The sequence below is a fragment of the Diabrotica undecimpunctata genome, chromosome 9, assembly GCF_040954645.1.
Source record: "Diabrotica undecimpunctata isolate CICGRU chromosome 9, icDiaUnde3, whole genome shotgun sequence".
NCBI classification, from domain to species: Eukaryota; Metazoa; Arthropoda; class Insecta; order Coleoptera; family Chrysomelidae; genus Diabrotica; species Diabrotica undecimpunctata.
This window is the reverse complement of record NC_092811.1, coordinates 126,921,240-126,947,176: the sequence shown is the minus strand read 5'-3', so window position 1 is coordinate 126,947,176 and position 25,937 is coordinate 126,921,240. Positions and strand designations below refer to the sequence as shown.

Here is a 25,937-nt window from a genome sequence, read left to right as displayed (position 1 = left end):
CACTCAATTCTGTAGAGGTCAATTCTAAGCTAGTATGGGATTGCGTGTGTGCCCTAAATAAACTAGGAGACCGTAGCAAGGTTACGGTAGCCTGGGTACCGGGGCACGAGGGTCATAAGGGCAATGAAAAAGCAGATGAAATGGCCAAACAAGGCTAATCATTGCCATTCATTGGACCGGAACCCTTCTGCGGAGTTGCTAAATCAGTAACAAGAACGGCTACAAGGAAGTGGGTAGCTCGCAAATCTCTGGAATGGTGGAGGAATTCCCCAGGACAAAGACATGCGAAACAGTTCATTACAGAACATTCGCCAAAATTTACGGCAGACCTAATAAGCAAAGACAGGAAAACAGTCAAGGTCATAGTAAGTCTTCTAACAGGACACTGTAAGCTGAATAGGCTCTTGAAGCTGATGGGATTATCAGATGATGACCTGTGCAGATTCTGTCACCTCGAAGAAGAAACAGCAGAGCACATTTTATGTCAGTGTGACAGTCTGGCAAATGTGCGGTTCTTTGCATTGGGAGAAGAAAATCCACCGGCAAATAGCTACATGGAAGGTACAGTCTCGAAGCTACTAGACTTTATAAAAAGGGTCAGGCTAGAGAATGTTATCTAGGACTAGAGGACCACAATAGATCTGAAAAGGTCGCAGTGGAATAGGCCGAAAGGCCACCTCTCTTAATCCAATCTAATCTAAGAAGAACATTAAAAACAAACTTGGTATCGTCAAAAAACATTTAGAAAAGCATCAGCAAAACATAAAAGTCATAACTTTTAGTTCTGGTAAAATAACAACTTTTAAATTTGCTATAGCTATATACCTAATTATCGATATATTCTATAGAATCCTAGTGATAGTAAAAAGATGGTAATTAAGAGGCAATTATCATATTACTAGTTTTTTGAACAATTTATGAAAAAATCAGTGAGAACCTTTGATTCGTATTTAATGATAATGACTAGATCATTGTTGGAACGGATAAAATTTTTGTGGGAACTCTTACATAAATAAACTCCATAAAAGTTTCCTTTTTTAAAGTTAAAATCTCCCATTAACCCAGATATTATTGAAACTTTTATTGTTAACATTTTGAATTAATTTCGAATTTTCATGGAAATTATAGCATATGGAACCAAAAAACACAATCATATTTTTTTATGACGATACCTGTCAAGTTTTGACATGTTCTTTTAAAAGGACGGTAGTAATATACGGTACCAGATATCATATATATTTTATTAGTATCAATTTACAAAGAATGAAAGGATTTAAAACAAAATTTTGGATGTAAAGGTATTTTGCACTTTTCACACAAAAACTGGACTTTTTTGTGACAATATCCACATCGCGATTACTTTTCTTGATAAAGAACCAAGTGGTTAATACCGTCATATCTTGAATTGGCTACCGAATTCGAATTCCGCTTAGAAGGTCCGCGTTTTGTTTCTTTTTTAAAAGTTTCCAAAATATTAGTTGCAATAGATCTTCTAAATTCAAGTTGATCCAGTTTACCGTCTTGAGTTTTGTGAATCTGCCACGCATTTTGAATAGCCATATCAACGCAATGAGCAAAAAGGGGAAAATACCATTTCTTTCCTCTTATGGACACTCGATATAAACTGATGTTCTGGTCACTGCGATCAACGCCACCCATGAAGTTATTGTATATTCTAACAATATTTGGTTGAGGAACTTGAATATGTTTTTTCTCTGCTTGTGAAAATCTCTTTACAGAGAAGCAAGACATTACTGGTACAAAATTGAAAGCAATAGAAATGATATTATTATCATGCCAGCGGCAAACCGCTATTCCTGTATTTTTATCAAGACGATACTCGTATTTACCACGTTCAGTTTTTTTCATAATAGATGAACAGGGTAAAGGGCATTTCATGGTGCGATTTTTCCTTACAGTGCCTGTACCAAATATGCCTCTTTGTTTTAGCTCATGCAGTAAATAAATAGAAGTAAAATAATTATCAAAAATAAGATGGAATCGCCTTTGAGGCCATACTTCATTCAATCTGTCTGCATAGAACTACTGATGCACCCAATCCAAGGACTTGGGGGAATCTTGGGGACTTGGGGGAATCCAAGGATATTGTTCAGGTATTGTAGTGGAATTACCTTGGTAAGGAGAAAACCAAACTATGTATCCCAGACGAAGGGCTCCTACCCACATTTTGTACCCCCAACGGATTGGTTTTCCCTTGATGAATTGTTTTGTGGGATGGCGACCAAAATACGGAACCATTGCCTAATCTATGCTGTGATGTTGTTCTAAAGGGGAAAATTGTATAAATTTTTTGTTTATTACGTCGAACAGGGGTCGCATCTTGGCAAATCTATCAAATTTATCTAATGACAAGTTATTGCAAACATGCAAAACTTTCATTATGTGGGAAAATCTATCCCTAGATATAGCAGCTACCACCATTGCGTTGTGCGAATCGTCACGATATTCCCAGTACATGTACCTTTTCGGCACAACCACATAACCACTTAATACAAGAACGCCTATAAAACATCGAATCTCATTTTGAGTAATGTCGTTCAAAAGATTTCTTTGTCCTGCGTAGATGTTAGTGTATTCGGTAACCAAATTGATGACTTCATCATCAAAAAACAAATTGAAAATTTCCATCGGCGACTGAGTCATTTTCGGTCCAAATTGAGTTTTGCAGTAAGTACAATCAGGGTGTTGATACAAGTCTCCTTGAATCCAGTGTGCAGATATTCTCTTCTCTAATTGATGGGGCAGCTTTTCCTTGGAAAGAAACAAAGCCAATGGTATATTGTCATCATCCGAATCTTCTTCTGGTAGGCTGGAATTCACAAAATCTTGTGGTAATTCAGTCGCGTTGTCAAAAACAAGTTCTACATCGTTTCTCAACTGACTACCCGGTAAATTATTTATTGTAGTTAGTTCTTCATCGCCGGAGTCGCAATCGGTGACATCATCATTGGCATTTTCTGGGGGAAATATGATCAAACCATCTGGAGGGACTGGGATTTCATCAGAATCAAGCTCTTCTAATAGCTCATGTAATTTGAGAGGCCTCCTGAAACAATACGCATGTTGGTAGTACTAATTACTACCGTCCTTTTAAAAGAACAAAATGAAATCCCAAGCGGCGAGCCTTTGGAACAACGTGACAACTATTCGAGCCAATAATATACGTACATAAGTCCCTATTATACAATAATCCACATGCCAATGCCGTGAAATAACAGTTTTTTTAATTCTAGACTTACCTCCAATTATAAGCATCCATTTTATAGTCCAAAACCTGGCAATTTACACAGATAACCTCACAATTACAGCATGTGCGCGCACTAAAATCGTTAAAACTTGTCGAATGCTGGCTCTTGAAAACACTCCATCTAGAGCCATCTATCAGTTGGTAGCTGTACTAACCTAAATTACGCATAATTTACACTGCCTTTTAAAAGGACGGTAGTAATATCTGGGTTAAGATGGTTATGTCTTGTTTCTTCAGGTTTTTTATGACGTCGTCTAATGGTTGGTAGGACTTTTCTACTTATTCATCAGTGCTCTCAGCTGTGAGAATATAAACCTGAATTATATTTAACCCTAGAAAGGTGAACTATAATTTACTGGCAGTTATGGTGGACTATCGTCATTTTTACATCTCTTACAACAAAAAATTGAAAAAAAAAACAAATGGAATTATAAACACTTTTATTACAAAAAATTAGAAAAAATGTAAGTCTTAGTAAGTGATACAAATATAAATAACGTCGATGTACACTACTCGTTTGCACACATTGTACATATATTATCTCGGTGTTCGCCAGATATAGCGTGATGTCATTGGTTACAATATGTAGTAGTCATGTGCCTCTTTTTACTCGAACAATGGAAACATGCTTTGCGTTTCTTTTCTTCAGGTAATGGACGTTAACTTCCTTGGAAATTTTAAGGACATCTTTAATATTTCCACGTAAAGTTGTTAGCCAGGTTTCGGGGAGATGACGAGCCAATGCAACTTTATATTCATATCGAGATAAAACTTTTTTATTTGTTTTAAATGTGTTTGTAGTATAAATATCATACGAGTTACACAAAGGCCATCTCCTCGTTTTACAACCCTCATTCATATTCGAACACATCTGATCAAATGTATCCACTCTACCTTTCGTTCCATTAAAATCAGTTATTGTAGTGGGTTTACCATTTATTTTGGAAGTATCAGCACCTTCCTGAAATTCGACATATATGATACCAATGTCTTTCTTTTATCAAAGCAAAATATATCGGGGACACTGTTCTTTACGTTTAACAATTTCTGTGGAATTTCTCTTTTATTTTTGCGAAGAGTTTCGATAATTGTTAGTTTGTACTGATCTTTTTCGATCAGTCAGTTTCTTTTTGTCAGTTTTTAAATATTTCGTTAAAGAGACTGGATCAGAAATAACAGAAAGTGAAGTAAAACACACAATTAAAGAAATGAAAACTGAGAAAGCAGTAGGACCAGACGAAATACCGACAGAAATATTGCAACTTATCGCCGACTGCCATATACATGTTATGTTATTGCCGAATGATTTAATATCATATACAGAACGAGTATATTACCTAAAGAATGGCGTCTATCAACATTCGTGACTATACCGAAAAAGAAAAACGCCAGACAATGTTGCGATCACCGTACCATCAGTCTAATATGCCACATACTAAAAGTATTCCTACAGATTATTAATCGTAGAATATTAAAAAGTTAGAACAAGACATTGGTCAAACTCGGTTCGGATTTAGAAATGCTCAAGAAACCAGAGAAGCATTATATGCAGTAAATGTGCTAATACAGAGATGTCTATAGAAAATGTCACACTGAGAGTGCAGTACGGGTAAGATACGGCAATACTTTTCTTATGGAGAATAAACGAGCAGGGTTGTCGGTTTTCTCCAGCTGTTGATTGCTCATTGTCTCACAGGACCGGCTTGGATAAAATGCATCTGCCGGCAGTACGAGTAAAATATTTTATATCATGTATACGTATACAGTAGAATAAAAAGGCATTGATGAGTTATTGATAACGAAAACTATGAATTTTGCATATAAAACGTCAACATGAGATATACTATTGAATCATATTCATAAGAGTAACATTTGAACACCTCTTTACAAGAACAACATACAATAACTGTAGTTTTAATGTTTTACATAAAATAGAAAAAACCTACATAATTTCTAGGAAAGAATTTGGAAACTTGGAAATGATATTATTTATAGATATTATATATAATATTCAAATTTCCAATTCTTTCATAGAAATTAGATTTTTTCTATTGTATGTAAAATATTAAAAATACAGTTATGTTGTTTCTATAAATAGGTCTTCATTTCTTTTGTAAAACTTCTGCTACAAATTACCATCATTAACATAATCACCTAAATATGGCCATAAACTTGTTTGTCATAATTAGTATTTGATAAACTCCAAGCTTTCCCTATTTCACCCCCTACCCATCCTTAGGGTGAAAGTGCTTTTGGAAAACGAAACTACACTTCAAAATTTAGTCCGAGTTTCAACAGAGAGCATGAAGTCCCATAAGTTTAAATCCGGTGAATTATTTAACGGTTGCGCTAAACTCGTAGTGTTAAATGTGTTGTGTTTTTTACAAAATACGGAACAACTTAATGTAAGTGCTGCTGTAAGACGTACTTCGTTGATGACTGGTGTTAGCGAAAGAAGCATTTACAATTTCAAAAAAGAAAAAGAACAGAGTGGAACGTTGAAATCACCAAAAAAACGTAAAAAACGAGTGTGTCAATCAAATTCTAGAATATTCACATATGACGACGGTGTAAGAAGTATTCTACGGAGAATTGTTCATTGTGAATTTTTCATGAAAAATTTGCCGCCATTCTTAAAGCATGTACATAACTTCATACAAGGTAATGAGAATATACAGCCGTTGTCTCTTTCTACTTTATACAGACTTCTGAAAGATATTGGATTTGTTTATAAGAAACGTGGCCAAAGAAGCATCATGGTGGAGCGAGAGGATATTATTCATTGGCGACATAATTATTTGAGAACTATACGACGTTTGCGAAAAGACCATTGCAATATCATATATTTGGACGAATCGTGGGTTAATGTTGGTCAATCTATAAATTACGAATGGTGCGATACTACGATACAAAACAGTCGTGATGCTTTTCTCAAAGGTTTAAGTACTGGCTTAAAAGCACCTACTAAACGAGGTCCACGATATGTTTTATTGCATGCAGGTTTTTCAGGAGGTTTCCTTCCTGGCACACAGCGTGTTTTTCTGGCAAAGAAAAATGATGGCGACTATCACGATGAAATGGATGCCGCATATTTTGAGTCGTGGTTTAAGGAGACATTAATATCAAATTTACCAAATAATGGTCGCAGGAATGTCATTGTAATGGACAATACATCGTACCACTCCCGTAAAGAGAGATTCCCTAATAATTCCTGGAATAAAGCTGCAATCAAGGAATGGCTAGTGGAAAAAGACATTTTTTTCGAGGAGTGCTATTTGAAATCCGAGCTATTAGAAGCAGCGCGTGCTTTTAAACATCAATACGATAAGTATCATCTTAATGAGTATGCTTCACAACATAATGTTTATATTTTAAGGCTTCCTCCATATCACTGCGAATTGAATCCTATAGAAATGGTGTGGAACCAAGTTAAGCGATATGTAGGTACCCATAATACCACTTTTAAAAACGACGAGGTACGCCAGTTGATCGACGACGGTTTCGCACGCGTCACAGAGCAAAATTGGCGCAATTATGTCACTCATGTTGTTGAGAAAACCGAAACTGAGATGTGGACTGCGGACAACCTGCAAGATGACGTAGACCAATTGATAATACATGCGAACACAGGGGAGAGTAGCGAAAGCGAATCCGACATCTCGGATGTAGAGGACGACTTTAGTATAATCAATTGAATATCTGTGAGTAACCTCGATTATTTTACACTGTATAACCAATAAAATGCATTTACCAGTCCAATCAGAGTATGGGCTTTTCGGATATTGGGCTGGGTGCACGGAAATCGAGTTCCCGGAGGTTCCACCCTGTATATTTATAGCTATCAAGAAATGTGATTTAAAATATATTTGTTAGTTTAATAAAGTATAAATATAATAATTAAATAACTTACACTATAAACCTTATACCTGCTCATCTGGTCAAGTGTAGGCAAGGAAAACCATTATCCCATATGAAATAACACAAGGTTTTGCTGAAAACTACCAGGTTGCTATGCCAAGGAACTAGGTAAACTTATGTTGTGTGTAAAAAATGCGAGACTGCATTATGTTTTAACAAGGACAAAAACTGCACTTCAGATTTCCACAAAAAAAAATTTCATAATAGGTGTTAAAATTTCGCAGTGATTCAAGTGCGCAACTTGTTTTTTTAATAACATCGCCGGGATTAAAAAATGTGCAAAGCTTTTTCGATATTCCCGTTCCTGATAATTTTTCACGTATTTACAAAAGAAAAAGTTTTTCTTGGATATTGGGCTGGGTGCACGGAAATCGAGTTACTGGAGGTTCCACCCGGTATATTTATAGCTATCAAGAAATGTAATTTAAAATACATTTGTTAGTTTAATAAAGTATACAGTTTTATAATAACATTCTCGCTAAAAACTTAAGGTCTTTTTATTCAAATTCATGCCTCTTATTTGGCTACTTGAAGGCAATTATTTTATCAATATATTATTTAATAATAAATAACAGAGTCCGGCGTAGAGATCTGGGTACGGTTCTGTGACTACCACTTGGAACTGTTTGTATCGCCAAGCACAAGGCGTGAAATCCGGCAATTGTGCATTCCTATATTAGCCGTACTGCACTCTCGGTGTGACATTTTCTATAGATGTAAACTAGGACTATGTCTGTTTCTTAGATTTAACAAGGCATTCGATATAGTGAAACACAATCCGTTAATAAAACTACTGAGAACAAAGAACATCGAGACACAGGATATAAGAATAATAAATAATCTGTATTATGAACAAAAAGCTGTCATAAGAATAAATAATTTAAAAACTAATAAAATAAAAATCAAAAGAGGTGTTAGACAGGGCTGTGTCTTGTAGCCATTACTGTTTAATGCATACTCAATATTCAAAAAAGCACTAGAAGATGAAGTAGCAGTCATAAAAATAAATAGTCTACCCATACGTGAAATTAGATATGCTGATGATACAATAATAATGGCATAAATATTACAGATCTACAAAGAATTTTAGATAAGGTTGTTGCAGCCAGTGAAGAATTTGGTCTGTCACTAAACATAAAGAAAACAAAATTTTGAGACTAAAGGAGACTAAATTGGAAGTATTTGAAATGTGGACATATAGAAGAATGCTGAGAATCTCGTGGACAGACAGAATAACCAATGAAGAAGTACTAAGAAGAATAGAGAACAGCAGGGAGATACTGGATTCAATCAAAATAAGAAAACTACAATATCTGGGTCATATAATACGTGGTGACAGATATGAATTCCTAAAACTAATAATGCAGGGAAAGATTCAAGCAAAGCGCAGGGTAGGTAGAAGAAGAATGTCCTGGCTGAGAAACCTCAGAGAATGGTTTGGATGCATCGCAACTGAACTCTTTCAGGCTGAAGTGTCAAAAATTAGAAGAGCAGTGATGATTGCCAACCTTCGTCACGGAGATGGCACGTAAAGAAGAAGAAGACTAATATTTTAATAACTCCTTTGCTAAGCTAACTGATGTAAATCAGTTATCAATGGTAATGTTTCTGTTACTCCATGAACTGATTTTCTAAATTTCTTTACAAAATATATATTTATTTTGTAAACAAGAAAAACAAAACAAAATGAATAGCAGCGATCATATATTTCGAAGACCTGTCACATATCATAATGATTTTGAGACCATACGAAGTAGGTTTATCAGGTGAATACATTCGAAAAGGGCAACTTCCTCGAAATCCTACTAACTGTTCATCAATAGTCAGATTGTCAGATGAAGGTGTATATGATTATCTGCAGATGGTAATAAAAATATCCCATATTTTGCATATAAGCGCAAATGGATCATTTCACTGTCTTTGTTTTCGTGTTTCCTTTTTATCAAACCTAAGACAGTTTATAAGATACTTGAAAGGCTGAGCACTCATGCAGGCCTAATAAAATGTTCTTGATATATCGACTGGTCCAACGAAGACTGTAGTAACTCATTTTTTATGTAATTGAGATAATTATAAAAATGTATTTACACTGTTACCAAAATTCATTAATCTATTAAATGGATGTTTTTATAGCATTAAGTGATACTTTTAATAATGATCTTACAAGGGTAAAACAGATTTAAGACAGAAATGGTCATAAGTGACTTTTGAATGAGTTACTATAGTTCTCGATGGAGATATTTTTAAAATAATAAATACCAGAATTATTTGTTTCTTAACTTTATTTATATAAAATGCTACATTTTGAAGAAGCTACTGATATAATTTGCAGTTTTATATTTTAATTCAATTTTCCTTTGAATTAAGATTTTTATAAAATCCATGGTACATTGTGGGTATTTTGCCGGTATTACACAGCCACAGTAATCCTTTTAGCTTATTTTCTTCAATTGGTAATGGTGCATCATACAGTTTCGGTGGAAATTTGATAGTAGTGGAAGGCCGTCCTCTGCATTTTCGATTTAATTTTATGTCACAACCTCTAAAACCGTCATCGAATTCGTATTTAAACATTATAGAATTTTGGTGTTCATGCGAAAATTTTATTTCTCGTATTTTGCTAACTGTTATTGATTTCTTTTCGTTGTCAAGTTTCCAATTCTTGGTATCATTCAGTTTTTTTAAATTAAAAAAATTATCTTGGGACATTTCCGTAACATCATAAACTCTTCCTGTAGTTTTAGCCATTCTAATTAATGTAACCCACTGTTCTGGCACATATACAACCGATTGACTTTTCTTTGCATTTTCGATAACAGCATGCATACTGTCACCCTCGTTCTGAGTGTGGCCTTTTTCCAGAAATCTGTGAACAATATCAATATGATAATGAGCAGCAGCAAAAGCAAACATCGAAAACACAAAACGATTCCTATTTTGTCCCCCATAGTTGTCTGAGTAGAATATTATCGTTTTAACACTTTGTTGTGCCTTGAGATCTAAAAATTTTCAGAGGCAACTGGCAATTTCAATAGGACCTCTTTTAGCCACCTGCTCATGCCATACATAGCAGTAACCCTGATTATTTCCAACATCATAAACTGTAAAGTTTTATGTAGAGTATTTGCTTTTGTAGTAAAAATCACTTACGTTAGACAAGGGGGTAGCTAAAACCTTTTGAAGGTCAAAGCAAGCCACACACAAGCTCTTATCATCTAGTGCAAGCTGTTTGTCTATGTCTTTTAAGTTTCTGATAACTTCTTTGTTTTTCATATGGGACTCATATTGTTCGAGCAATTTTGCTTTCTCAGCATCAGTAGCCATATTAAAACCAGAACAAACAGTACACTGGTCCTTTTTTGGTTTAAAGAACCCAATATTGAACTGTTCATTGAAAATATCTCTATACTGGCGTGACGTGGCAGCTGTAGTGATGTTATTTTTTTCCCAATGCTCGTTGTACAATCGGTACATTTTCTGGATAGTTAGCCCTTCTTCAAGGTACATCTTCATCGTATTCTTACGGGTATAATGGGAAGGTACTACAGGAAACTGATTGATGTGATTTTTTACGTTGTCTATAAGTTCTGGTGATAGTTTATGTGGTCTGTTAGTGTGCTTTCCACGTTTATCTTCCTCTAATGATCCAGCATCTTTCAGTTTCCTTAATGCTGTAGTGATCCAAGTTTCTGAAACGTTAAGGGTTTCCAAAAACATAGTTTTGCAAACACGTTGTTTTTCATTGCGAATGTAGAAGTAATATTCTCGAGACTAATTTCTTCGAGACCGTTGTTCTGCAGTAATAGTTACTTGTTTTTTGGCAACCTGTCTCACATGACGAGCAATAAAATCCCACTTTCTCGTACGATCTTTTAACTTCCAAAATTCATTGAAAAAAAGGTCTCTATATTCTTTAGCTATTTTGGTAGCACATTTTAGTCTACATGTGTTTGCGGATGGTGCACCCATCTGTCTTCCTTTAATTTGAATACCTTTTCGATTTTCATGTTCAAGTCCCAGGTTTAGACTTGTTTTAGATTTTTTATCCGCCCACTTACTAACGTCTCTAATTCTTTTCCTACTTACTCTCTCTATATTGCCTCTGCTTCTTCTCTTTCTATTTGTGGTTGCTTCAGTTATATTCTTATTAGGTTCAATTATTACTTCAGGGATGTTTTTGTCTTCTGTCGGAATGTAATCTGGGTCAGTATCAGAGTCTGCATGAAATGGTTCCTCATCGCTTTCCTTCTCAATTATTTCATTTTCATTCCTATTGGCTTCATTCTCTTCTAAGCTTACTAAAATTAAACAAAAATGAGGTAAATCCCTACGTAATATTTTTTCATGCGGAATTTAAACCAACATGTAGAACATTCAGGATTAATATCAGTCTCGTGGTCACCAGGATCCTAATTCGCCTTTTTGTATTTGCTTTCTTCTACAATACTTTCAGCAATATGTTTACCTTAAAAAATAAGTAGGTTTTTACTTTGGTGTTATTATTTTAAATAAAGTTTATTATAAATTTACCTTCAAAAGAACGATAAGAAATATCCGTTTCAGTGTTTTTATACGCTTTCTCAGCTAATTCCAATATTAACTCACTTCTGGAACACATTATGGCAATTATAACAAAACTAAACTTTTAAACATAACCTTAAACTAACGCAGAATACCGTAGTAACTCATGTTACGATACCTATGCTATCGCCTCAGATAACAACGAAGACTATTGTAACTCAAGATACGATGATTTTCTACGGTTGTTTTTCATAAATCGGAGATACTATAAAACTCTTACACGTAATATTGGTTGCATAACTACGTTTACTGAGATACGATTCTTTCCTGGGGAAGATATCATTATGTTTTATTGTTTTGCGCTCGTAACTCAAAAAGTGGAAAACTTTAGTTACTACAGTCTTCGTTGGACCAGTCGATATTACTATCAAACAAATATTTCATGGATAGATGACTATAAAGAGCAGCTATTAAGGTACGTAGTGAATTCTCTGTGTAAATACAAATCCAACAAGTTAGATAAGGTTGCATACTACCCCCATTACTATTTTATTTATATTTCGAGTACATTTTCAACTAAGCTTTAAAATTAATTAATAAAATACGATACATCGATGATACAGTTCTAATTATTAGCAATCTGGAAAACCTACAGGACTTGTTAGGAAGAAGAAATATAGCAAGTAAGTTGCAGGTCGTTGGTGGTAGAATAAGTTAATTGTGAGTATGTTTTAGTTTTATTTCTTTTTACCTATATAAAAAACTAAATATATGATTTTTAGTAAAATCATAGTCAAATCACGAAGATTAACCCGCGCATCGAGTGGCAAGAGCTGTATTTATCAAAGTGAGATCATTTTTTGCTAATAGGAAACTTAATTTAGAACTGGGAATACGAATGACCCGATGCTACGTCTACTCTATATTATTATATGTAAGTGAAGCTTGGACTTTATAAATATTTAAATCAATAGATTGGAATCTTTGGAAATGTGGAAGTATGGATGCGTCCACGTCTCTTAGAACATCGTTCTAAGAGACTTAAAAAATAGGCTTTCTAAGCTCATCATTATTTCTCTTTAAACTGTACATGACTTTAAATTCAAGTAAATGTGCATATTTAACTAATAGACCGATAGCGATTTTCTTCGAGATATAGCCAGAATAGTAATAAAAATACGTATTGAGGGAGACGCCACTGATAAATTTCTGTAACGACTATCAAAAACTCAATTACGGTGTCAAATATATTTATAATAATGTATCTATGATTTTGTTATGTTTATTTAATAAAAATATAACAAGTCGTAAACAGTACGTTAAATAAACATTGTGTTTAGTGCAACAATGATAAAGACGATATTTCAAGGTGATTTTCCAAAACATACTCTGAAAATTTTGAGCAGGTCGAACCAGAAGCGTGGGCTCACAAACCAAGCCAGGAGGTATGTAGGCACCGTATACAGTGTGTAAAAGCCAAATGGAATAAATTCATTATTTAGGTTACTGTACATATTTATAAAAAATCCCGAAACACGTCAAATTTAAATTATAACTTGACATTCTTTAACGTGAAAATGCAACCCCTACCTTCAACCCCCTTAGAATGACAGGTACAACCCCCAATTTTTAAAATAGGAAGTATAGGCTTGTGATATATCGTTTGAAAGGTCTTTTCATTCTCTATTGAAAAATGTTGTCGCTTTCAAGTTTATTAAGATCAATTAAGATAAAATAAATTAAAATCATGTGGCTACTGAAATTCGCTAAAATATACGCAAAACTTATTTCCCGTTTAGGTCTTGATAATGAGAAAGTGAACAAAAACCATAGTAATGTGGTTTTTAGATGGTAACCATTAAAAAACTTTAAAGAATTTCCGTGTCAACGTTATTTTAACACGCATTAGTAAATTGTTTTATTTAAGTTGTCAGTATTTTAATTTAAGTAAAAAGTTCGTTCAATTCAATTCTGAAAAATGGTTAGATTAACGGAAATGCATAAAATAACAGTTTTACAAATGATTGGTTACGGAGATAACACCCGAACACAACAGGAAGTAACTCGCCTATTTCATGAGAAATTTCCTAATTTACCGCCTATATCCCAAGGAACAATAAGTAAAATAGAGAAGCAGTTTCGCAAGTTTGGTCATGCAAGGCAGATAAAAAAAGCAGCTGCTAATGCACTGAGTGATAAACTCAAATTAGATGTGTTGCTTGAGTTTCAGGAAAATCCACATACATCGAGTAGACAGGCATCCACTACATTCAATGCTAGCCATACATCGATAGTAAACATATTAAAAGAAAATTACATCCCTATAAGATGATACCTACTCAGGAGCTCAAGGAAGACGATTTTGATAGGAGAACTTTTTTTTGTGAGCAAATGATGGACATGTTGGATAACAATATTATCCAATTAGAAGACGTTATGTTTTCTGATGAGTATACTTTTTCACTTAACGGTCATGCTAATCGGCAAAATTGCCACTACTGGGCCACGGAAAATCCTCACTCTATGAGAGAAGAACACACTCAATACCCTCAAAAGGTTAATGTTTGAACAGGGATTGTAGGAAACAATATCATTGGTCCCTTTTTCATTGAGGGCAACTTGAATGGCAACAATTATTTGGCACTACTTCAAAATGATGTCATTCCAACGTTGGCAAATTTATATCCTGATCTTGGAAATCCTAAAGTTCCAGCGAATACGATATGGTTTCAGCAGGATGGAGCACCACCACATTACCAACTTAATGTCCGGCAGTACCTCAATACAATATTTCCCAATCGGTGGATAGGGAGGCGAGGATCGATTGAATGGCCAGCGCGATCACCTGATCTTACATTATTAGATTTCTTTTTATGGGGATATGTGAAGAGCCATGTGTACAAAACTAAACCTTCTGATTTATATGAGTTAAAAGAACGAATAACGCTTGCGATTAGGTCGATTACGCCTGTTATGTTAAATAATGTTAGAAGACAGTTTTATTTGAGATAAGGATGTTGCCAAGACGTTCTCGGTGAACATTTTGAACATCTACTTCATTAACATTCATAGTTCTTTTTCGTGTTCTACATTTTATTACGTTTTGCATTACATTTTAGTTTTTCATTGTATTGTAGCGAATTTCGGTAACCACATGATTTCAATTTATTTTATCTTAATTAATCTTAATAAACTTGAAAGCGACAACATTTTTGAATGGGGAATGAAAAGACCTTTCAAACGATATATCACCAGCCTACACTTCCTATTTTAAAAATTGGGGGTTGTACCTGTCATTCTAAGGGGGTTGAAGGTAGGGGTTGCATTTTCACGTTAAAGAATGTCCAGTTATAATTTAAATTTGACGTGTTTCGGGATTTTTTATAAATATGTACAGTAACCTAAATAATGAATTTATTCCATTTGGCTTTTACATACTGTATACAAAATTATGTAAGGATTTAACAACTTAACGGAAATCATTTGAATATATTTACATACGTATATATATATATATATATATATAAAATATTACGATTTAAGCCAAATTGCCTTAATAAAATGTTGATATTAAGAAAGATACAGGGTGTTAAAGTACAAATTTAAAATTTTATTTTTCGCTATAACTTTCATGTTTGTAAACATTTATGTATAAAAATTTACAACTGTGTACTTTTAAAAATGAGAAATAATTATAATTTGATGCACACTTTGATGTAACTGATAGAGGGCGCCACACATGTGGCATAAATTTGCACTTAACTTTTTTGCTCTTTAAGTAACCTATATTTGGAATAAAAAATATTAAAGATACATCATTTTTTAAAAAAGAAGGTATACGTGTTAATAACTTCAAAACTCAACAGTTTTCGAGATAATCCCATTTTACAAATCAGCTGCATAATTCTGATTTAAGGCAATTACTCCAGGCAGCGAAGGAAAAATAGACAAAAACATTAATACTTCTGAATTTTGGTATAAAATATCTTTAACTCAAGTTAATTGTTAACGAAATATTAAATAAAATAAATATATCAGCAGGATAATTCATAATAGAATTTGACAAAATAACAGAATAATAGGATTTTACATCCAACATTTTACGTTTTATTTTAAATTAAAGTCGTAATCAAAACATTTTGTTTACAAACCAAATTAAGAAATGGTTAAATTAAAATAACATAATTTTTTGTCAAAGTAAGTGTTCGATATGTCCACCATTTTATTTAATTCATTTGTCGATATATTCCATAAAAGATCGTCCCATATTAAATAGCATTATTGGTTCTAAAGAAACGGCTGCAGTATTTATTTCTTCCCATAGTTGGTTGCGAATATTTATGTGATTCTTATAGACACGTTGTTTTAATGCGCCCCATACACCAAAATCAAGCGGATTATATTCTGGTTTACTTGGTGGCTATAATGTATAATGGATGAATATATTCTTTTGGATACATATCCAAATCTTATGGTATATTATGGAACTACATCTTATTTGTCGCAGAGGTTAAATAATGTATTAAACTGTGATGTATCTCGTCCATTTGTTACTCATATACACACGGAATAACCTATCGATGACATTACTTATTTATATGATTACTTTACAGCTTACGAGCAACTATAATTACATTTCGAACAAATGGACTATTGTGATTTACTAACGAACTAATATTATGCTGAACTTAATTGCCTGTGTGTTTACTATATTTCTAATAATATCGGTTATTAGGCCAACGATGATGTTTTTGTAAAAATGCTGAGTCTTTAAGGTTAGATTTGTAGCAAAAGTAATATGAAACAAGACACATATGTGTTATTAAATACCTGTGCTCTAGTTTCTATTTGTCCTAATAAAAATGGGTAAACAATTTACGTAATGAATAATAAGTATTATTTTCGGATTTTTTACATCAAAAATCATTTTGATTTTTTATGTCAATAAATAATTATATCAATATCTCACCACATTGCCAAGGAATATGAGCATTGTGATGTTACATTACTATTTTTTAATTTTTTTTTAGAAGAATAAACTATGAATTATGCTTATCTAAAGGTATTCAGTGCTTTACCGCACAAATATCAAACTAAGAATTATTATGCAGCTTACTTATAAAATGCGATTATCTCGAAAACGGTTGAATTTTGAGGTTAGTAACGCGTACACCTTTTCTTTGTAAAAATAATGTATCTTTAATATATTTTAACACAAATAGAGCTATCTTAAAGAGCAAAAAAGTTAGGCGCAAATTTATGCCACACATGTGGCATATGTGGCGCCATCTATCAGTTATATTAAAGTATGTAAAAAATTATAATTTATCCTACTCAAAAGCATCCAATTGTAAATTTTAGTAAAAATATTTACAAACGTAAAAGTTATAGCGAAAAATAAAATTTTAAATTTTTACTTTAACATCCTGTATCTTTCTTAATATCAACATTTTATTAAAGCAAGTTGGCTTAAATCGTAATATTTTAAAGTGCAAAATCTGCGGTTTCTGTTTATACAATTACTTAAGGACGACCCTGTATATTGTATAAGCGAGACTAGCCATTACATTTCCTACAATTTTCAGACATCCAGTTACCGAAGCATCACCCATAGATTTCAAAGAGGAGGAAGCTATTCTAAAGAAACTCGTCCCACAAATTCGAGAGGATGTGACAAACGAATCTTTAATTTATCACACTAACATGCCAAAAATTAAAAGACAGTTCGAAAAACTTTTTGACGACGAAGTGGAAAACCTTAAGCTGAAATATCTGGCATCTACCTTAATAACAGTCAATGCGTACAAGCATTTTAAAAGAGATTACACAGAAGAGGAGTTGATGAAGGCCGGAATTTTAGGATGGTGCTTTAAATTGGTAATATTTATGTTTTTTTATATTTTAAATATTTCTTACCCATTGACGTTCATGAAATTAATATTTTGTTTTTTATAATTAATATATTTTGCATTAGGTATTTATCAGTTTATATTATTTAATATATTTAGAAGCGACATGGGCATTGAACTGCTAACAAAAGTATGTAAAAGGGCATGGAGTGAGAGCCAAATACCAAAAGATTGGGAAGTGGGAGTTATTCTACCCATTTTCAAAAAGGGAGACAGACGTGAATATAGTAACTGCGTTAACTTAGCAAGAGCAAGCAAGTTAGTAAAGCAAGAAATTGTTAAAAAGTTAAGATAAATATGATTACATCATATATTGTTGTATAGAAGCGACCAAAATTTAAATCACCCGAATCCTTTATGCATCCTCTTATGATTTCTTTTATGGATTTATATTATTTGTCACTAATAGAATAGTATGTAATAAGTTAAATTATTTTTAGCAAGATATCGCCATGATTATCATTGATGACATACTGGATGAATCAGTAACCCGTTACAATAAACCAGTCTTGTATAGAAAAGTAGGAATAAAACAAGCTATCACAGATTCTATATATTTTGAAACAAGCGCCAACTTTTTACTCTTAAAACATTTTTCTGAACACAAGTATTTTGCTAAAATCCAGAAAGAGCTGATATGTAACCTGGGGCCTACTACAATATCACAGAGGAAAGAGCTTACAAAGTATAACCTGGAAGACTTTGAAGTTTATGAAAGTTTGGTAAAGTCATTTCCGTTTTTAATACATGGTATCTCGTCTGCGATGTACCTGGCTAATATTCAGGATCCAGAGCTTCACTCCATAGTGAAAAAGTTTTGTATGGATATTTGTATATTTGGAAAAAGATATGTAAGTGTTGATTACTGTAAAAATTGGTAAGTTTAATTTATCTTTAGTTGATTTGATTTCGATTTTTTATAAAAATCCATCTACGAAAGAAATCTGAACTACCAACTGACATTTTAATCTACTGAGTCAATCATATTTTGTACTTGAAAGGATAGATTTAATTAATTATAGTAATAATATTCATTACATATTAGTCTAATTAATAATACGATAAATTTTTTGACAAAATTGCCAAAAATGTTGGTTTCTGTAATTTTAAGATAAGATTTAATAAACAAAATAATTAAAAGCTTTATGTTAGTTTAGATTTAGGAAAGAAATATGAACTACCAACTGATATGAATAAACTTATTTGACAGATAAAATGTAAAATATACTACTCTCCAAAATTAACGCACCACCTCAAATGAACCATCATTTTGAAACTATATTTCTCATGAACCCTTAGCTGGATTTCGATGATTTTTGATGTACATTGTAGGTATCTTCTTCTTCTTAAGGTGCCTTCTCCATTACCGAAGGTTGGCTATAACTACAGCAAATTTCTCTCTATCTTGAGCTGTTCTTAGTATCGAATGTGTGTCCATGCCTGTCCAGTCTCTTACATTCTTCAACCAGGATCATTTTCTTCTTCCTGGACCTCTTCTTCCTTCCACTTTCCATTATAAGTGGTAGGTATATGTTTTATTTATTATTAATGTAGGTACATTTCTAGTTAATTACTGCATTTATGTTTTTTGAGAAATATCAACGTTTTACCTATATACGGGATGTAAAAATAAAGTGGTGTTTTTTCATCTAATTTTGCAACACCCTGTGGAATGTATTAGAAACAAACGCTACATGTTATTAATATTTTGGGATAGCTTTATCCTTTCTCAATATTTTCGTAAAAAATTATCTTGATATCTCTCTATTATCAAAAAAGAAAAGTACGTTCAAAGCATTACGTGATTTTCTACCCTCCAAAATTAACGCACCATCTCAACTGTACAATAATAACTATGTTTCTTTTGAATCTTTAATTGAATTTTAATGATTTTTTTTGCATTGTAGATCTATTTCTAACTAATGACTGTATTAGTGTTTTCTGGGAAGTGTCAACGTTTTACCCATATACGGGGTGTAATATTAAAAATTTTTTTTCATTTTATTTTGTACACTCTGTGGAATTTATTAAAAGCAAACACTACATCTTATTAATATTTCCAAATAGATTTATTATTATAAAAAAGTACGTTTAAAGCACAACGTGATTATATTGAAGTGTATCAAGTGTTCGTGAAATAAGCTTAAGGTCAAAAGTATCTCATACTACAATATCACGAGTCATTCAACGTTTTCCAGAACCAAACGACCATACGAAACGACGTGGACACAAAAGAGAAAGACTCACAACATCACGCCAAGATCAGTTTATCAGGCTTTGTGCTATAAGAGTACGTTTTTTCACAATGAAACATTTACAAATACAAGTGGCAGATGTTCATAATATTAAAACTAGTAGAAACACTACACAAAGGTGAACAAGTGCATGTAAGGATATTAGTCAAAGCATCATCTTTAAACGTAAATCATCGAAGAAGTAGATTATAATTTGCCAGAGAGCACCTTGACTGGAATGTTAATAACTGGGAGCACGTGTTGTTCACTGATGAATCGAGGCATTGCTTTTATAGCTCAGATAGACGTGTGACAGTTATTTGAAGACCAAGAGAACGCTACGTATAGTGCAACGTACGACCTATTACTTGATTCAATTGAGGATCTATAATGATTTGGGGAGAAATATCTCTTTACGAAGAGGTTCCTTAGCAAGTGAAAGATATATTACAGACATTTTGTCTAACCATGTAGTTCCATTTGCTCCTTACATAGGAAATAATGCATTATAACGCTCGACCACATGTTGCACGTTTAATCCATGATTAATAGGACTAGGTTGGAATACAAACCATGAGCTTTCCACCTTGCAGCCCTAATCTAAATCCCATAGAGGATTTGTGGGATATTATTGATCGCCAACTCAGGAGCTGACAAGAAGAAAGTAGAAAGTAGAAGTTATGGTGGGAGAAGTTTGGGATGCAATTGATCAAGATCAAATACGTCGCTTGATTTTACGTATGCCTCGTCGCTGTGAAGAAGTAGTTAGATTTAGAGGCACAAAGATTCGTTATTAAGTGTTTTTGGGAGAGGATTTTTTTTATAATTATGTTTATTTACAATCTACATCATTACAGAGTATTAAGTAAATGTGTTGCAGGTTTTGCGCGTGAAGGAGAGTCATCCAATGATGTCTCACCTTATTCTATTTTGGTTTAGTTTTGAAGTAGGTCTTGGGGCCAGGTTCTATCTAGTCTTTCTGTGGCTGGACCATTGTTGAATAATTCCCTTACTAGCTTATTTTTATGGTGAATGGTCCGTTTATTTTGTGACTTCGTAGTGAAGTGTTTGATTACTTAAGTACCATGGTGCATCCACTATCGATCTTAGCACTTTAGACTGGAATTTTTATATAATATTCAGCGACGTTGTCTTTGCATAAACTTCATAGATGTAGTCCGTAGATCCAGATAGGTTTGAGTATGGCTTTGTATAAAAGAATTTTGTTTTGGATGTTAAGTTGTGATTTGCATCCAAGAAGCCAATACATTTGCCGGAATTTAACGTCGAGCTGCCTTCTTTTGGTCTGGATATGTTTCTTCCAAGTAAGACGTTGGTCAAGATGACAGCCAAGGTATCTAGCGTCTGCTACCGTTGGTATTCTTACATTTTCCATCCTTACAGGTGGGCATATGTTGTAACGGTTGGTAAATGTTATTTGAGTTGATTTTGTTTTATATACAACTGTTGAACTTGAGAGAGCTTTCCACCATCGCACTTTTCCAATTTAAATTTTAAAGTTCTCTTTGGTGTCATATTAAAAAAACAATCCAGTCTCATCAGCATTGAAAATGTCGTCTGACGCATATCGTGCCTTAAGTCCAGGCCACACGTTTTCTAGCCAATTATCCGTTACGTTTTTGTTAACATCGCGAGCTTCTCCGCTGATTTGCCCGCAGTTGATTTTGTGCCGCAGCTTCCACTTGCTCAGCCAACCCTCAGATGCCTTGAAATTCTGAGTTTCAAGCTCAGTTGCAAAAAACTCAGCTTTTGTCCTGACCACAGACCCAAAAAGTGGAATCCGCAACTTCTTCCTGCTACCGCCCTCCATCTTCGCCAAGCCACTTTTTTCTGTCCTTCCATATCGTAGGCACAGTTGACTGAGACAGCCCCGTACAGCGTACGACATCCGATTGCTTTTCACCTTTCTCTATTGCTTGAGTTATCGATAACTTTTTCTCCACCGAGAGCACTTTATGCTTTTTCGAAAAGATGTTGACTGTTGACACACTGACACACAACTCAAACTGGAAATGAAAAGTCGTCAACAGATGACATCTGTGTGATAACAGTTAGGCAGGCCGCCCGAACAATAAAAGCGAGTCACTTAACCTTCTGATAAGAATGAGTAAAATGGGTGGTCGCATTCCTTAAGCGCAAGACAAAACAACCACTGGACAATGACATTGTCACTCGTGACTCAAGTAGTCTGAACTTTAAACACTATAACACATTTGTCATCCACTATTGAACGCTGAAAAGGCATCGCTATAAAGAGAGAACGATATCGGTATAGAGAAAGAATTAATACATTGTCCTTAGGACGATCTAACCAACGTTTACTATTTTTATCGTTATAGAGGAATTATCGTTATACAGGGAATCGTTATAAAGAGAGACTACTGCATTTGATATGTAGGATTTAAGTAAAAGGAAACAGTTATTTTGATATTTCCTTTATGATTCGATGAACTTGTTGTGTAGTGAAGTTATTTTCCCGAAAGCTTAACTGATGTTTTGGCAGTAACGTTAGGAATTCATGATCTGCGTCTATCCTTTGTAGCAGCAATCTTTCAAAAACTTTGCTTACGGTTGAGAGTAGGTTGATGGGTCGATAAGATATTAAATAAATATAAGGTTGAATGCTCGAATAAATGAACTTTGATCAGATAAAAGGCATATATCGAGCACAGTTTAATTTAATCTTGCCCAAGTACTTTCGATCCCTAGATCATCTTCAGGGGCATCTGAAATAAGCCAAGAAACGTTTTTTTATAACCAAAGAAATTGATTAACTTCGATAAAAACTCGAAGTTTATGGTTGAAAAAAGGTTTTTATGTGATTAACGTTTATAGACTTACTTCGTCAATTGTGGCCTATCCGGCAAGAACAAGATGTCATAAACATATAAATGTACATTACACTACACTACAAATGGACAAACAAACACTTTAAAATAATTTAAGGAAGGCTACATTACTTGAAGAAGCCGGAGACAGAATGGCTCCTGATCTAACGGAAATGTTGGGGTGACATGTGACAAATGACAACTTGGATGAGCAGTCACAATCATAGATATGTGATCTGCACCTTTTACAATTCTATGAAACTAAGTATTGACCATAAGTCCAACTGACACTATTATAGGAGGTCAACCAGTGTTGATGGTTCATCTATCTTACATGACATTAGTAGAAAGAAAAACTATATGGAGTTGGATTTATTGGAAGATTTGGAAATTACAAGGGAAACAAATGAAAACTCTCACTGTCTTAATACTCAAATTAATTTAAATTGTACTAAATTTAAACCTATTTTTAAAAACTTTATTACAGCTTCACCTCGTAGGGGACCCAGCTCGACTGTTTAGACTTCCTGCACTGAGCACATCCATAGTAATTTTATAGTTATACCATTGACTGTGGGTTCAACTGAACTACTTGGATTACACCCCATTTATATACTTTGCTTTCCATTTTGATTTTCAATTATTAGTATTTTAATTACATAGTCAGATCTCTTCCTTTCTACATTACAGATAGTGCTTGGTAGACCATTTTATTGTAGTCAACCACCCACTGTCTAACATATTGTTTAGTCCGCTTCTTGCATTCTTACTTTTCGTCTATTTCAGTTGCTCTCAAACTAACACCTTAATTATTACAGACATGTTTGAGTGTGAGATCTGGATTATTCAATCTACTTAAAAAATATTCTATATAATTTTATATTTCATCAGTGACCTCCTATAGTAGTGTCAGTTGGACTTATGGTCAATACTTAGTTTCATAGAATTGTAAAAGGTGCAGATCACATATCTATGATTGTGACTGCTCATCCAAGTTGTCATTTGTCACATGTCACCCCAACATTTCCGTTAGATCAGGAGCCATTCTGTCTCCGGCTTCTTCAAGTAATGTAGCCTTCCTTAAATTATTTTAAAGTGTTTGTTTGTCCATTTGTAGTGTAGTGTAATGTACATTTATATGTTTATGACATCTTGTTCTTGCCGGATAGGCCACAATTGACGAAGTAAGTCTATAAACGTTAATCACATAAAAACCTTTTTTCAACCATAAACTTCGAGTTTTTATCGAAGTTAATCAATTTCTTTGGTTATAAAACAACGTTTCTTGGCTTATTTCAGATGCCCCTGAAGATGATCTAGGGATCGAAAGTACTTGGGCAAGATTTAATTAAACTGTGCTCGATATATGCCTTTTATCTGATCAAAGATAAGATATTACTTCATTGGGCTCTTTATCTGGCTTGAGAATCATAATGAATTTTTTAATATTTTTGGAAAGTATGATAAGGGGAAAGGAAATTATTAAAGATTATTTGGTTTATGTTTTTTCTGCTTTAAATGTTAACAAAAAACTTGTTACATTTAAAATTCTGTATAATCTTTTATAATAGAGATACTGAGATAATTTTTTTTTACAAAAACTCTTGAGAAAGGATGAAACTATCATAAAATATTAATATGATGTAGAGTTTCTTTCTAATAAATTTCACTGGGTGTTTAAAAATAACCGATGAAATAACACAACTTTATTTTTACACCCCGTATACGAATAAAACATTGATATTTTTAAAAAAACATTAATACACTGATTTAATAGAAATAGACCTATAATATGAAAGAACAATCATCAAAATCCAATTATTCGTTCAGAAGAAAAATAGCTTCAAACTTAGGGTACAATTAAGGTGGTACGATAATTTTGGGCAGTAGTGTATTTATTTGCCAAACATTGTACTAAATAAGAAGTTACCTAGAAGATAAATTATGTTAATTGTTGTCTGTTATTATGTTGTGGGTTATCGCGAAATCAAAAATATAACCTAAATATGGTTGTTTATTGTGGGTGAGAGACATGGATCAGGGCATCGTCGGCCTTAAATAGGAGAAAGTCAGAATAAATTGAGTGGAATGACTGTAGATGGCAATTAACTAAATGCTCCGTCGCACGGTGACTGGCAAAATCACTAGTTTATTATAATTCCTTTTCCTTGGTTGTTAGGAGACACACATATTTAAACACTTCTTTCTTTTAGTGTTAATTTTAATTTAATTTAAATAAAAAAAAAGTTTTTTAGGTTAAAATTTTTATATTAATCTTTTTTATTATAGGATGATTTTACTGCACTTGTAGAACCAACTACTCCTCTTGAAAAAGACAACACAGATATAGCTGCTTCCAAAATCACATGGATGGCTGTCCAAGTGTCTAAGCTAGCAACTCCACAACAAAAAAAGACGTTTATGGAACACTACGGTAGCTCGGATCCTAAATCAATTTCGATCGTTTTTGATATATACCAAGAACTTAATTTAGTTGAATATTTCGATATATATAGGAGGAAATTTTACGACGACATGCACACTCGAATCCATAACTTACCTCACCAGTTACCAAAACAGTTTTTCTACAATATATTGGATTATGCTGTAATAAATTGTTTCTATGCGTAATTAATTTAACAAAAAAAAGCTGTGAAAGAATAAATTTTATGCTCAATTTTTGAAGTAACTACTTCTTATCACCCGGTTGCCTTTTGCACGGGCTAGAATCAATCTCAACCGTCACGAGACACTTGCAGTACAATATACATAGCATACCTATTATCGCCATCTATTATCAAAGCCTCAAAGTTTAACTGGAAGTGTACCGGTACTAAGTTAACGTTAGTTGTTAATAAATTTATTTCAGACTATACTCGAATTTTATTTTTAAACATCTAGTTTAGTTTATATAATAATTAAATTTACAATATATATATATATATATATATATATATATATATATATATATATATATATATATATATATATATTCAGGGATTCTACAGTATTCACTGCCTTCCCTCGCTAAACCGTTTCCATCTCTCTCTGTTGTCCCATTCTCCATCGTTTAGGCCTCTCTTACTGATGTATTTCGTTCCTCCAGGATCTTCGGGCTCTTTTCCTCCTTCGTACGGGGCTCCATTCAGTTATTCTCTTATCCATCTGCTGTCGCTAGTTCTTCTTACATGTCCATTCCACTTTAGTCTTTTTTGTTCTATATTTATGTTAGTATGTC

At 33.4% G+C, this 25,937-nt stretch overlaps 2 protein-coding genes across 2 annotated transcripts in view; one reads left to right on the top strand and one right to left on the bottom strand.

Moving 5' to 3' along the window:
* Nucleotides 1–25,937, bottom strand: part of LOC140451432 (somatostatin receptor type 2-like) — a 1,059,667-nt gene that overhangs the window by 829,595 nt on the left and 204,135 nt on the right. The window lies entirely within an intron of this gene.
* LOC140450000 (uncharacterized) lies at nt 12,953–25,572 on the top strand. The gene is made up of 4 exons (XM_072543419.1): nt 12,953–13,152; nt 17,293–17,584; nt 18,057–18,467; nt 24,989–25,572. Exons 1-4 carry the CDS (start codon nt 13,055–13,057, stop codon nt 25,328–25,330), a joined length of 1,143 nt encoding a protein of 380 aa, XP_072399520.1. The 5' UTR covers nt 12,953–13,054; the 3' UTR covers nt 25,331–25,572.

Excerpts from the sequence above, each read along its gene's own strand:
- LOC140450000 (XM_072543419.1), top strand. The coding sequence starts at position 13,055 with ATGATAAAGACGATATTTCAAGGTGATTTTCCAAAACATACTCTGAAA. Across the intron at positions 13,153-17,292 it reads CTCACAAACCAAGCCAGGAG|ACATCCAGTTACCGAAGCAT; the intron begins GTATGTAGGCAC and ends TACAATTTTCAG. Across the intron at positions 17,585-18,056 it reads TAGGATGGTGCTTTAAATTG|CAAGATATCGCCATGATTAT; the intron begins GTAATATTTATG and ends AATTATTTTTAG.